This window comes from Oncorhynchus keta, chromosome 34 (genome assembly GCF_023373465.1).
Source record: "Oncorhynchus keta strain PuntledgeMale-10-30-2019 chromosome 34, Oket_V2, whole genome shotgun sequence".
NCBI lineage: Eukaryota > Metazoa > Chordata > Actinopteri > Salmoniformes > Salmonidae > Oncorhynchus > Oncorhynchus keta.
Window position 1 is genome coordinate 36,671,566 of NC_068454.1, and position 13,959 is coordinate 36,685,524.

Sequence of the window (13,959 nt, forward strand, 5' to 3'; positions counted from 1 at the left end):
AAATGCCTTCTGGTCTTCATGCACTGTTTACACTAGTGCCTCCCTTACCAAGCCTGGTAAATGCATTCTGGTCTTCATCCTCTCAGCACACTGTTTACACTAGTGCCTCCCTGTACCAAGCCTGGTAAATGCCTCCTGGTCTTCATCCTCTCAGAGCACTGTTTACACTAGTGCCTCCCTGTACCAAGCCTGGTAAATGCCTTCTGGTTTTCATCCTCTCAGAGCACTGTTTACACTAGTGCCTCCCTGTACCAAGCCTGGTAAATGCCTCCTGGTCTTCATCCTCTCAGAGCACTGTTTACACTAGTGCCTCCCTGTACCAAGCCTGGTAAATGCCTCCTGGTCTTCATCCTCTCAGAGCACTGTTTACACTAGTGCCTCCCTGTACCAAGCCTGGTAAATGCCTTCTGGTTTTCATCCTCTCAGAGCACTGTTTACACTAGTGCCTCCCTGTACCAAGCCTGGTAAATGCCTCCTGGTCTTCATCCTCTCAGAGCACTGTTTACACTAGTGCCTCCCTGTACCAAGCCTGGTAAATGCCTCCTGGTCTTCATCCTCTCAGAGCACTGTTTACACTAGTGCCTCCCTGTACCAAGCCTGGTAAATGCCTTCTGGTCTTCATCCTCTCAGAGCACTGTTTACACTAGTGCCTCCCTGTACCAAGCCTGGTAAATGCCTCCTGGTCTTCATCCTCTCAGAGCACTGTTTACACTAGTGCCTCCCTGTACCAAGCCTGGTAAATGCCTTCTGGTCTTCATCCTCTCAGAGCACTGTTTACACTAGTGCCTCGCTGTACCAAGCATGGTAAATGCCTTCTGCAACCAAGTAGGGTTGTATCTTAAAATCAGATGTCAGCCTTGCTGTACATTCTGTTCCCAATACAGTACTTTATTTATAAATAAATGTTAAATTAAAAATAACAGTCTGACATTTTAACATCTTGCTTAAACACACAATCTTCCACACACAGTATACCTGAGCTACACAATGGTTTACTGTCATTGTGTCCCATGTGGCCAGTTGGACACGTGATGGACACTGCTCCCATTGTAGCACTGCTCTGCAAACCAGAGGCAACCGGCTGCTGACCCCTCAGGTCATGGGTCACAGATTAGGGAGTCCTGTCTTCAGTCATGAAGAAACACTTCCTTTTGGTTAAGTGCAATATGACATCAGCAGGACAGCTGCAGAGTACAACCCTCTCTCTTTTCCATTTCTCCACTGATCAGATTGACTTTCCGCAATTCAGGATTCCCTTGTCAAACCATTTCTTGTAAAACTACACACCTCTCTGTATGAATACCATTCTGGATGTTCTGGAAGTTTTAACAGTGAACAGATGTCTCACCCAGACTGAGAGATATAGGAGTATACTCCCTCCCAGTTTGTACTGGGTTGATCTAACGCCTACTTGATGATCCTTCTATGTCTGGGGTGAAGTGTCATACTGTGTGGATGGGAAATAAGAAAGTGTACTTTGTGTGGGCCTGTAGCATTCCTCCTGAAGTGCCCAGACATAACTGCTGGGCCATAATTAGGATTTATACCATACTGCTCTAATCATAAAATATTTCCTTTTCTCGTTGGTAGATTTGACTCTCCCGAAAAACTCTACCATTTCCGTCTCAATATTTGTCTTCAAGGCAATTAGGATAATTACTGTAAATTGATATCTAGGATGTGAAATGAGACAAAGTAAGTCGGTGTTTCTTCATGTTACCGTCAAACACTTTTTAAATGTGTAAAGTCAGCAAGTAATTGTGTAGGCTGATGAGAGAGTGCTCTGTGGAACCATTTCTCTTTAATTCCAGATCCTGTGGAAGGCTTTAATTTCCACCAACTATCTGCTCAAGACGAGCATTCACTTTGATCCTTCTTCTTCCCCTTCCTTCCTTCAGATGTACTAATCTGATTTGAATAGGGAGCAAAGGATTCCGAGAATAAGGGCTGTTTCAGAAAGCCACTGCTTTAAAAAAAGGACTTCATTTAGGACCTAAAACATGTTACTGTTGTTTCAGAAGGTATTCATACCCCACATTTTGTTGTTACAGCCTGAATTAAAAACAGATTAAATAGATTTTATTTCTCACCCATCTAAACACAATACCCTATAATGACAAAGTGAAAACTACAAAAAAAAATGTTTACAAATGTATTGAAAATTAAATACAGAAATGTTGTTTTACGTAAGTATTCACACCTGAGTCAATCATTTGTAGAAGCACGAGTCTTTCTGGGTAAGTTCTAAGAAGTTCCCACACTTGGATTGTGCATCATTTGCCCATTTTATTCTTTTAAAAAAAAAATTAAAGCTCTGTCAAATTGGATGTTGATCATTTCACTGTCTTTTTCAGTGTAGATTTGGCCTTGTTTTAGCTTATTGTCCTGCTGCTTAGTTCATTCCATTATTGTTTTATCCTGAAAAACTCCACAGTCCTTAACGATTACAAGCATACCCATAACATGATGCAGCCACCACTATGCTTGAAAATATGGAAAGTGATACTCAGTAATGCATTTTATTGGATTTGCCCCAAATATAACACTTTGTATTCAGAACAAAAAGATAATTGCTTTGGCACATTTATTTGACTTTTGTGCCTTGTTGCAAACAGGATGCATGTTTTGGAATATTTTTTATTCTGTACAGGCTTCCTTTTTTCACTCTGTCAATTAGGTTAGTATTGTGAAATAACTGCAATGTTATCCATCCTCAGTTTTCTACTATCAAAGCCATTAAACTCTGTAACTGTTTTTTAAAGTCACCATTGGCCTCTTGGTGAAATCCCTGAGCGGTTTCCTTCCTCTTCGGCTACTGAGTTAGGAAAAACGCATGTATCTTTGTAGTGACTGGGTGTATTGATACGCCACCCAAAGTGTAATTAATAACTTCACCATGCTCAAAGAAATATTCAATGTCTACCAATAGGTGCCCTTTTCGAGGTATTGGAAAACCTCCCTGGACTTTGTGGTTGAATCTGTTTGAAATTCACTGCTCGACTGAGGGACCTTACAGATAATTTCATGTGTTGGGTATAGAGATGAGGTGGTCATTCAGAAATGTTAAGCACTATTATTGCACTATTAGTGAATCCGTGCAACGTATTATATGACTTGTTAAGCACAGTTGAATGGGGGTTGAATCCTTTATTGAATCCAAAGGGGTTGAATCCTTATTGACATTTCAGTTTTTCTTTTTGTAAAAATGTTAAAAAACATAATTCCACTTTGACATTATTGGGTATTGTGTGTAGGCCAGTGACAAAAAAATATATATTTAATCAATTTTAAATTCATTCTGTAACACAACAAAATGTGGAAAAAGTCAAGGGGTGGGAATACATTCTGAAGGCACTGTAACTATCTGAAAATATGCTATTGGCCGACACTGATTTGGTTGTTGTGTGCTTGTTTCCTGTTTCTTTAGGCTAAACATTGAAACTGTCTTAGATTACACTTGTAAACCATTGATTGTCTTTCTTTTTATTTCAGTGCATCAAGACCTACAATTCTGATTGGCATGTCGTTAATTACAAGTACGAGGACTACTCCGGGGACTTCCGGCAGCTTCCAAAGTAAACCCTTTGCTCAGTCAGTATGGTGTCTTGACAGACGGTACAATGTTAAGTAATGTGTAACCAAGTTGTGACTTCCTCCTGGGCAAGTTAGAACAGCTACCCTCTTTGTGCAGATATTTCACACTGAAGTGCATGCACACCAGTGAAGGCTGGTGAGAGGAGCTATAGGAGGACAGGCCAATCATGGTAATTGGCTGGAACGGAAAACATGGAACAGTATCAAACACATCAATCGTACGGAAACCACGTTTGACTCCATTCCATTCCAATGATCCAGTCCTCTTATAGCTCCTCCAACCAGCCCCCACTGACGCACACACCTGTGTCATTCTGTCGGTAATCTTCAATCAGCCTTCGTTGCTGATCGTTCAGGATATTTTGGCATGGATAGTCTACAAGGAAATGCAGGTTTTATGATTTAACCCACATTAACAATAGAGACTTCCTCAAACCACACTTAGGTTATTCCCAAAGTTCTGGGGATTTAGTCACTTTGGAAACCACCCCCGGTTCAAAGAGTGTCATCAATTCCACCTTCTGCCCTGAGGGCAATGGTTTCCAGTGTCATTGTGCTGGAATTTACACACAAAACAAAGCTGCCCTGACCTTGAGACTTGCCATTGATGTCAACAGACCTTTGGTCAGTATTCAGTGTCCGGGGAGGGAAATAGAAATGTTTTCCTGAGGTGAATTCGTTCAGGCTTCCTATGTAAGTGGGACATGCGCATTTACATTGGGTTTCACTTCTTAGATCAATTAATGACTTCTCAGAGATTAGATAAAAATAATAATTGATTAACTTGATTCACATCCTTGTGTTTTACAGCAAAGTGTCCAGACCAGACAAACTGGCTGTCCATGTTTTTGAGGTGGATGAAGATGTCGATAAAGATGAAGTAAGTGAATGTTCTGGCTACAGTTCATTGGAAGGTTACAAATAACAAACAATTTAGTTAAGCCGCTTATTCCTTCGACTCTCAACATGAACCACCTGCTCCATGTACAAATCACCTCAATACCCTTTTCTCCTTCTAAGTCTTTACTGTAAATACCTCAGAGGCACTGAACAAATAATCCTCCATACAGACAGACAAACGAGATTTCCGCGCTCCGTTTACAGTCCAGCAGCTTTGACGTTGCCAGAATGGCCACGGTATCTGATGTTTTTTTTGCACTAGAAACCAGTCTTTCCTAGAACATAAGCACCAGATCTTATTAAGTGATTTAATTCAGATTAGGAACTGATTTGGCTGTCCTGTTCCAATCCCAGTTGTGAAACGTCTCCAGCATGAGATGAAAGCGTCATTGGGTCTAAATAGCACATTTTAATGTGAAGTATAAAGTGTAATTAGCCGCCGGACTTTGGTTAGCTGGCCGCCTCTCAAATGGTTTCGGGTTCTTCTCTGCTCTGCTCCATGTGTTCATGGCCCCCAGACTCCTCACAGCCCATGAGTTTGGCTCTCTTTGTTGTGAGCTAATTTAGAACATTTCGCGTCTGCCTGATTATACAACTGTGAACTCTTAGCTGGAAACATTTTTGCTCTGTGAACCATATAGATGTCTGATTCTGTGCTGTGAACAGTCTAAATTAGTATTTGTTGGCCTTGGAATAGCTTGTGCGAGTCAGTGCACACAAGGGAGGCTATGGGGTCACCTTTGTTCAAGCCAACCCTGAAGAGAGGCTGGATCACTGATGCCTGCAGAACCCTCAGAGGGACGGTGTTCTGCAGATCATGACCGGAGGCAGTCTCAGGCTGTTGATGACACTGATGTTATACTGCCATCTATTCAACTGCTAGGGTCATGTTGACATTTGCATATGTCACATACTGTTTGTTATGTCTTCTTTATGTCATACATGAGCAAATTAATAGGGATTCGAGTGACCTCGCTCACTTAACTGGGATGTAGGCAAATGGATTCTTGAGCCGAGAGACTAACCCAGGTCACCAGAGGTCAGGGCCAGTGAACATTAGATCTGACAAGGAAGGGGCATTCCTTTCATCAGATAGACTACCTGATGACAAGACCCCTCCCAGTTCACCCTTTCCCTCACCTCACACACAGCTGTGTAAGAGCGTCCCTCACCTCCCACACAGCTGTGTAAGAATGCTCCCCAGCCCAGCAGCCAAGAGCGTCCCAGCTACATACCCCTCACCTCAGTTTGTCGCACGCAGGGAAGTAGGTGCACCGAGCAGATGATAGCTAAGGAAGTGAGCCATTTCTCCTGAAATCCCCAAATAAATACTCACACACATATACAGTACATGGAAACCTCAGCCCCAAGTCCGTTCATGTGTTTAATGACAATAGCCCCAGCCTGTGGCATTGCTATGTGACCAAAGTTAAAATGTTTATGGTCAAATGTGTCACTGATTTTATGAAATGATTATGCACTGTGTTGCAGTTTAGTTAATCTGGTTGGTTCGGGGGTTGCCAGGCAACATTTACAGAGCTTTGGGGTTCACTGAAAGCAAGCACAAGTAATTTGTCAGCTCTCCTAGGGACTGGCGTATTCTGGTCAGCGAAAGATGAGTGGAAGCAGGCCCTGAACGTTTCCAGACCCTCCTCATATGAGTCGACGATATACTGGAAATATTCTCTGCCAACACTTTTAAAGCCATTTTATTGGACAAGAGAGGGAATAGGAATCATGTCATCTTGAAAACCCATTAATTATATCCAAAATCGTCTGGAACAATGGCTTTTACCTCTGTAGTCTCTCGAAGAGGAGGCTTAAAGACTCTGGATGTCTGATCACGAGTACCAGAAGGAGACCATGCGAAGGGTAAAACACTGGTGCAGCAGCTCCTCTTCCCTCACTACCCCCCTAATTGATTTATTTACACAGATCATTACTCCTCTGGAAGTCTCCGTGCAATAGAGATGGAAGCCATGTGTCTAGTCATACTTGCTTTGTGCCAATGGTTTAGCTGGTTTTATGGTACCTGAGAACTGGGATGATATGGTCATGCCTCAGTGAAGAAGCCAATGAGAGGGGCTGTTTATTTGGGTTCATAGAGGTGGTTTGTTGTGTGGCTGGATGCTTGTTTGGAGTCAGATAGACCGACATTAAACTTAGCATTCTCTCATCTCATTCTCCATGTCTCCTATACTGTTTTTGTAAATATTATCTCGAACCACAGGATCAAGGGCCTCTCTTGAAATTGACAGTTTGGTAATGTTTTGGCAGAGAGTGGGAAGAGTGATGTTTTGATGTGGTGCAGTGTGTGTATTTGTGTGTGTGTGTATATATAGTCTTGAGTGTGTCTGATCCCGTGCTCATGTGTCTTCCAGGACACAGCCTCTCTAGGTTCCCAGAAAGGTGGGATCACAAAGCATGGCTGGCTGTACAAAGGCAACATGAACAGTGCCATCAGTGTCACCATGAGGGTGAGTGATCCTAATGACAGTGATGACACTAGCTGTCTCTATTAGGAATTATTATTACACAGTGTGCCAGATGTGCAGTGATGATGAATAGTCAGTGCTCGTGTCTCCAGTGACAGCAGGATGGAGCCTGGTTTTCATTAATACCATTTCTCAGAAAAACGGATAGTAGTTTTGCAATATTAGGCTGTTGACTTCCTTCAAACCATGCTGCTGCAATTATCTGTGCCAAAACCATGCCTCTTGTTGTCTAATAATAGAAATTATGTTTTTTATTGTTGTATTCTACTTTCTAGTCTTTCAAGAGGAGGTATTTCCACCTAACCCAGCTGGGTGACGGCTCTTACAACCTGAACTTCTACAAGGATGAGAAGATCTCCAAAGAACCCAAAGGAACCATCTTCCTGGACTCCTGTATGGGAGTTGTTCAGGTAATATAGGACACTCTGTGTCTGGGATTGTGCTTTGATTACACCATCACACTAACATTTACATTGAATAAGTCATCCAGCCAGACGTACTTCCCTTCCAAAGTCTTTTACTTCCTGTAATATATTTACCCATGTAGAATGCAGTTAAACTCGGCACAAGTTAAAGCTAGCAACAGGGAATTGATGAGGAAATGTGTCTGTCTGTATCACTGCTTGGGACCCTTCTCCAATCCCCACCTAAAACCTGAGCTCACTCCCTCTTTCGCCAAGGTCATAATTTACTGCTGACTCTCAGCTGCTGAAACAAGGTGAATGCCGATAACATACTACCATGCACTTTGCAGCAGGCTAGCAATCAATACCACATGCTATAGCTAGCAGGCGCACATTTCCAAGTCCCAAGATGGGCTATAAGCATTATTGGTCTTCTACACACAAATGGATGGAAAGGTCCTGCTTTTACTTACCAAGCATTCAGCTGACATTAATCAGATACTTTAAAAGGAGGTACACTATACATACAAAAGTATGTGGACACCCCTTCAAATTAGTGGCTATTTCAGCCACACCTTTTGTTGACAGTTGTATAAAATTGTGCATACCACCATGCACTCTCCATAGACAAACATTCCAGTTAGAATGGCCTTACTGAAGAGCGCAGTGACTTTCAACGTGGCACCGTGATAGGATGCCACCTTTCCAACAATTCAGTTTTGTCAAACTTCTGTCCTAATAGAGCTGCCCCGGTCAACTGTATGTGCTGTTATTGTGAAGTGGAAATGTCTAGAAGTGACAACGGCTTAGCCGCAAAATGGTAGGCCACACAAGCTCACAGAATGGGACCAACGAGTGCTGAAGTGAACTCGTTGTGTGCAGCACTCACTTGTTTGCAGCACTCACTACCGAGTTCCAAACTACCTCTGGAAGCAACATCAGCACAAGAACTGTTAGTCGGGAGCTTCATAAAATCGGTTTCCATGGCAGAGCAGCCGCACACAAGCCTAAGATCACCATGCGCAAAGCCAAGTGTAGGCTGGAGAGGTGTAAAACTCGCCGCCATTGGAATCTGGAGCAATGGAAATGCGTTCTCTGGAGGGATGAATCACGCTTCACCATCTGGCTGTCTGACGGACAAATCTGGGTTTGGCGGATGCCAGGAGAGCGCTACCTGCCCCAATGCATAGTGCCAACTGTAAAGTTGGGTGGAGGAGGAATAATGGTCTGGGTCTGTTTTTCATGGTTCGGGCTTGACCTCAACCCCATTGAACACCTTTGGGATGAATTGGAACTCTGACTACAAGCCAAGCCTAATTGCTCAACATCAGTGCCCGAACTCACTAATGCTCTTGTGGCTGAATGGAAGCCAGTCCCTGGAGCAATGTTCCAACATCTAGTGGAAAGCCATTCAAGAAGAGTGGAGGCGGTTATAGCAGTGAAGGGGGGACCAACTCCATTTAATGCCCACGATTTTGGAATGAGATATTTGACAAGGTGTCCACATACTTTTGGTCATGTAGTGTATCAGAGAGGAGTGGAGAGCTTGGCTTGGGCCTCCTGCCCTACAAAAGGGCCTTTTTATGTGACCAGAGGAGAGGGAGTGTCCCTTGAGAGGGTGTGTTTGTGTGTACTTGTTCTGAAGGGGAGTGGAAGTTGGAGAGGTCACTTGAGCATACGTGCTGTACCTACCCTCCCATGTTCTATCATTGTCCCCCTCGCACACACAATAATAATCCACCTGGGTTCTGTCCAGTTGGAGGGGAAACTGTAGTTGATTCCCTGTTTCATGTCTCCACAGAAAGGGAGGGAAGTTTCCGCCTGAGATGGCTCTAATATTGTACCACTTTGTCATCTTTATGATTGCAAAAGATTGATTGACTTTTGTAGCCTCTCAGTTATGGTTCCCTGCCATTGGCAACAGTTCAGCCTCCTTAATATTCCTCTCAACATATACTGTAGGTATATATCTTTGTTGTTGTCCATTTTGTTCAAATGTGTTGCACAGTATATAGATTGTGGTGAACGCTTTCTCTTCTTCATCGACCATCTGAGGTTTTGAATGGTAGGTTTATGGCATGTGCTCTACAACCATAACAAAGGTTGCTCAAAATATTGCTGTTTAAAAAAAATATATTATGGGTACTTTTACTGTATTGCTGTATTGTATTTACTGTATTGCAAAAGTATTCAGACCACTTGCATTTCTTCTCATTATATTGTGTTCCAAAGTGAGATTAAAATGTATTTAAATATTTTTTGTTGTTGTCAACAATCAGAGTGGAAGAATTTAAAAAAAAAATGTATTTGATTCAATTCATACAAATTAAATAACTCAAATATTGTAGTTGCATAAGTATTCAGCTCCCTGAGTCTACATGTTAGAAACTCCTTTGGCATCAATTACAGCTGTGATTCTTCTTGGGCCTATAAGAGCTTTGCATACGTGGATTGTGCAATATTTGCACGTTATTATTTTCAAAATTCTTCAAGCTTGTCAAAATGTTGGATCATGGCTAGGACGGCAATGTTCAAGTCTTGCCATAGGTTTCAAGGAGATTTAAGTCTAAACTGTAACTTGGCCACTCAGAAATATTTACTGTCTTCTTGGTAAGCAAATTGTAGATTTGGCCTTGTGTTTTAGGTTATTGTCCTGCTGAAAGGGGAATTCCTCTCCCAGTGTCTGGTAGAAAGCAGACTGAACCAGGTTTTCCTGTAGGATTTTGCCTGTGCTTAGCTCCATTCCGTTTCTTTTTTATCTTTAAAATCTCCTAGTCCTTAACGATTACATCCATACCCATAACATGATGCAGCCACCAATATGGTTGATAATATGAAGAGTGGTACTCACTATTGTGTTGTTGGATTTGTCTCAAACATAACACGTTGTATTCAGGGCAAAAGGTTAATTGCTTTGCCACGTTAATAGCAATATTACTTTGGTGCCTTGTTGCAAACAGGATGCATGTTTAGGAATATGTTTTATTCTGTGCAGGCATCCTTTTCACTTTGGTAATTAGGTTAGTATTACTAGGCATAACTACTACAATGGTGTTGATTCATCCTCAGTTTTCTCCTATCACAGCCATTAAACTCTGTAACTCTTTTAAAGTCACTTGGCCTCATGATGAAATCCCTAAGTGGTTTCCTTCCTCTCCGGCAACTGAGTTAGGAAGGACACCTGTGTCTTTGTAATGACTGGGTGTATTGATACATCATCCAAAGTATAACTAATAACTTCACCATGCTCAAAGGGATATTCAGTGTAAGCTTTTTTATTTATTTTTAAACCTATCTACCAATAGGTGCCCTTCTTTATGAGACATTCGAAAACCTCCCTGGGCTTTGTGGTTCAATTTGTTTGAAGTTCATATCTGTATGTGTGGGGTACATAGTTGAGGTAGTCATAAAAAAATGTTAAACACATTTATTACACACAGACTGAGTCCATGCAACTTATTATGTGACTTGTTAAGCACATTTTTACTCCTGAACTTTTTTTGACCTTTCACCTTTTCATTTGTAACAAGGCCAAAAAACATAATTCCACTTTGACGTTATGGGGTATTGTGTGTAGGCCAGTGACAAAGCATCTAATTGTAATCCATTTTAAATTCAGGCTGTAACACAACAAAATGTGGGAAAGGTGGAGGGGTGTGAATACTTTCTGAAAGCACTGTATGTACAGTAGGGTTGCGCATTTTGTGGTATATTCAGAGGTGGAAACCTTCCGGTGGTATTAATGGGAATCATTTGGAATTTAATGGAAATATATACCTATTAATACCATTTAAATGTAGATGTTTTTGTATTGGATATATTTACCATATCATATAGAGACAGAGACATAGAGACATAAACCTTTCCTTTATAAATAGATAGCAAATAATATAATAGCAAATTATTATATCCTTCCAATAGAAATTTTAAAAAACAACTTAGTTACGAATTGAACTTTAATTAAATGAGTTGAATCTTCACATGGGATGATTTCACTGAACAACAAAAAAAAAGGGAATATTGAATGATCCCCAATGATCCATCGCATCTCCCAAAAACTTTTCAACATACATCTGTAAAATGATAGTCTAGAAACTAAAGCTTGGGTTGTCATCCTCTCAGGCTTCCATGTCTTCTCCCTTGACCTCCTCAATGTCCACCTCTTAAACATCAGACTCTGATGCCTCATATTCACTGTCACTTTCCAACCTCGTTGAGAATGGCTCGTTGTCAGGCTCAAAAAGCCTCATTTGCCCGGATGGCCACCGATTTTTCAACCGCTGTAATGGTCAGCCTGTTGCGTGCTTTGGTGTGTGTGTTCCCAAACAAGGACCAGTTGCACTCTGAGGTGGCTGATGAGATATGTTGGCACGACTGCCATATTGCATCTCTATCCCAAAGCACTTGCTTGGAAGTGTACTTCCCCAGACTGCCAAGAACATTGCCCTCATCCAGGTCAAGGTGGCAAGACACGCTAGTGATGACACCATAGGCCTTGTTGATCTCTGCACCAGACAGGATGCTCTTGTCAGCATACTTGGAGTCCAACATGTACACTGCGGCGTGTATGGGCTTCAGGCAGAAGTCCTCACACGTTTTATGTATTTCAGAACTACAGTTCCCTCTGCTTGGAGCAACAGTGGGCAGTGCAGTATGGATTTCTTCTCTTACATCTGCAAGCAGAGTCTGAACATCAGACAGGATGGCATTGTCTCCTCAATTTGTGGAATGCCTACTGCTATAGGTTTCAGGAGTTTCAGGCTGCTTACCACTCTTTCCTAAAATACATCATCCAGGAGGATCCTCTTGATGGGGTTGTCCATATCTGCAGACTGTGATATGGCCATTTTTTGGAGAGACTCCTTTCCCTCCAGGAGACTGTCAAACATGATGACACCCCAACGGGTGTTGCTGGGCAGCTTCAATGTGGTGCTCTTACTCTTCTCACTTTGCTTGGTGAGGTAGATTGCTGCTATAACTTGATGACCCTTCACATACCTAACCATTTCCTTGGCTCTCTTGTAGAGTGTATCCATTGTTTTCAGTGCCGTTATGTTCTTGAGGAGCAGATTCATTGCATGAGCAGCACAGCCAATGGGTGTGATGTAAGGGTAGGACTCCTCCACTTTAGACCAAGCAGCCTTCATGTTCGCAGCATTGTCTGTCACCAGTGCAAATACCTTCTGTGCTCCAAGGTCATTGATGACTGCCTTCAGCTCATCTGCAATGTAGAGACCGGTGTGTCTGTTGTCCTTTGTCTGTTCTCTTGTAGAATACTGGTTAAGGGGTGGAGATGATGTAGTTAATGAATCCTTGCCCACGAACATTCAACCACCCATCAGAGATGATTGCAATACAGTCAGCTTTCTCTGATTTGCTTGACCTTCAGTTAAACTCTGTTGAACTCTGCATCCAGCAAATTAGTAGATAAAGCATGTCTGGTTGGAGGGGTGTATTCTGGGCAAAGAATATTCAGAAATCTCTTCCAATACACATTGCCTGTGAGCATCAGATGTGAACCAGTTGCATATGCAGCTTGAGCAAGACAGTCATGAGCATTTTTCTGACTACGTTCCTCTATTGAGTCAAAAAAAACTTCTTATTCCTGGAGGACCATGAGCTGTTGCTATCGATAAGATGTCCGATTCATCATTTACACCTCTAATAGAAGTAGAGGGACTTTTGTCAGAGGCTTGTTGTGAGCGCTGAGGGAACTTTATGCACTTGGCCAGATGATTCTGCATCTTTGTTGCATTCTTCACATATGATTTGGCACAGTATTTGCAAATGTACACAGTAAGCTGTGTACATTTATCCTTCTACATTAGCTGCAGTGAAATGTCTCCACACATCATAGTGCCCGTGGCATTTTCCTGTAAAGATTAGAAAACAGTGAGTAAAAACAACACATACAATTCCATGTAAAAATAAATAGTTAAGCGGTTAGATTAAACAACTCATTTGTAAGATACATTTTTTGGTGGGATTTGGAGGATGATGGAGGCAACAGGGGAAAGAGCCTCAGATCCACAAAGTTCCTTCCACCAGGTGGCTGATGAGACTAACTAGCAGATTGTAAACAAGTTAGAAATTATTTCAATACACTTTGCTGCAGGCTACTATTTACTAGTAAACAAAAAATCATGTATGTCATATAAAATATATTCACCCCACCCAGTATTGTAATCAAAACTTACCAGAAAGCATGTAGTCCTTGGCTCAGACAGTGTAGTAGTGTGGGCTCAATAGCGTCTTGTTAATCAGCTGTACATGTGATGGAAGAATGCACTGTGCATGCAGAGGGTTGCAATTCCATTGAATTGGGTATAGTTGAACCAAAATAAGCCACAAAAAAGGTTCACTGTTATAAGCTAACTTTGTTGATGAATTTAAGCAAAATTCCCCAAATTCCATGGCTTAACTTCCCATGGAAAATTTCTGCCAATATTCTGGAAATTTACCGGAAAGTTTCTGACCCTTTGCAACCCTAATGTACGGTACGTACGTATGTAGCCGAAAGCGGGTCAAGCTAGCTAACTTTAGCCAACCAGATGTGTCCCTCCACA

General features: G+C 41.9%; 1 protein-coding gene across 9 annotated transcripts in view; it reads left to right on the plus strand.

The window, feature by feature from the left end:
• The window catches only part of LOC118367029 (dedicator of cytokinesis protein 9-like), a 120,656-nt gene that overhangs the window by 69,007 nt on the left and 37,690 nt on the right, over positions 1-13,959 (plus strand). For all 9 annotated transcript variants that reach the window (XM_035749987.2, XM_035749985.2, XM_052493773.1 and 6 more), the window contains exons 4-7: positions 3,493-3,575; positions 4,405-4,474; positions 6,876-6,971; positions 7,265-7,399. In XM_035749987.2, coding sequence (XP_035605880.1) covers positions 3,493-3,575; positions 4,405-4,474; positions 6,876-6,971; positions 7,265-7,399 — 384 coding nt within the window. The remainder of the gene's footprint in view (positions 1-3,492; positions 3,576-4,404; positions 4,475-6,875; positions 6,972-7,264; positions 7,400-13,959) is intronic.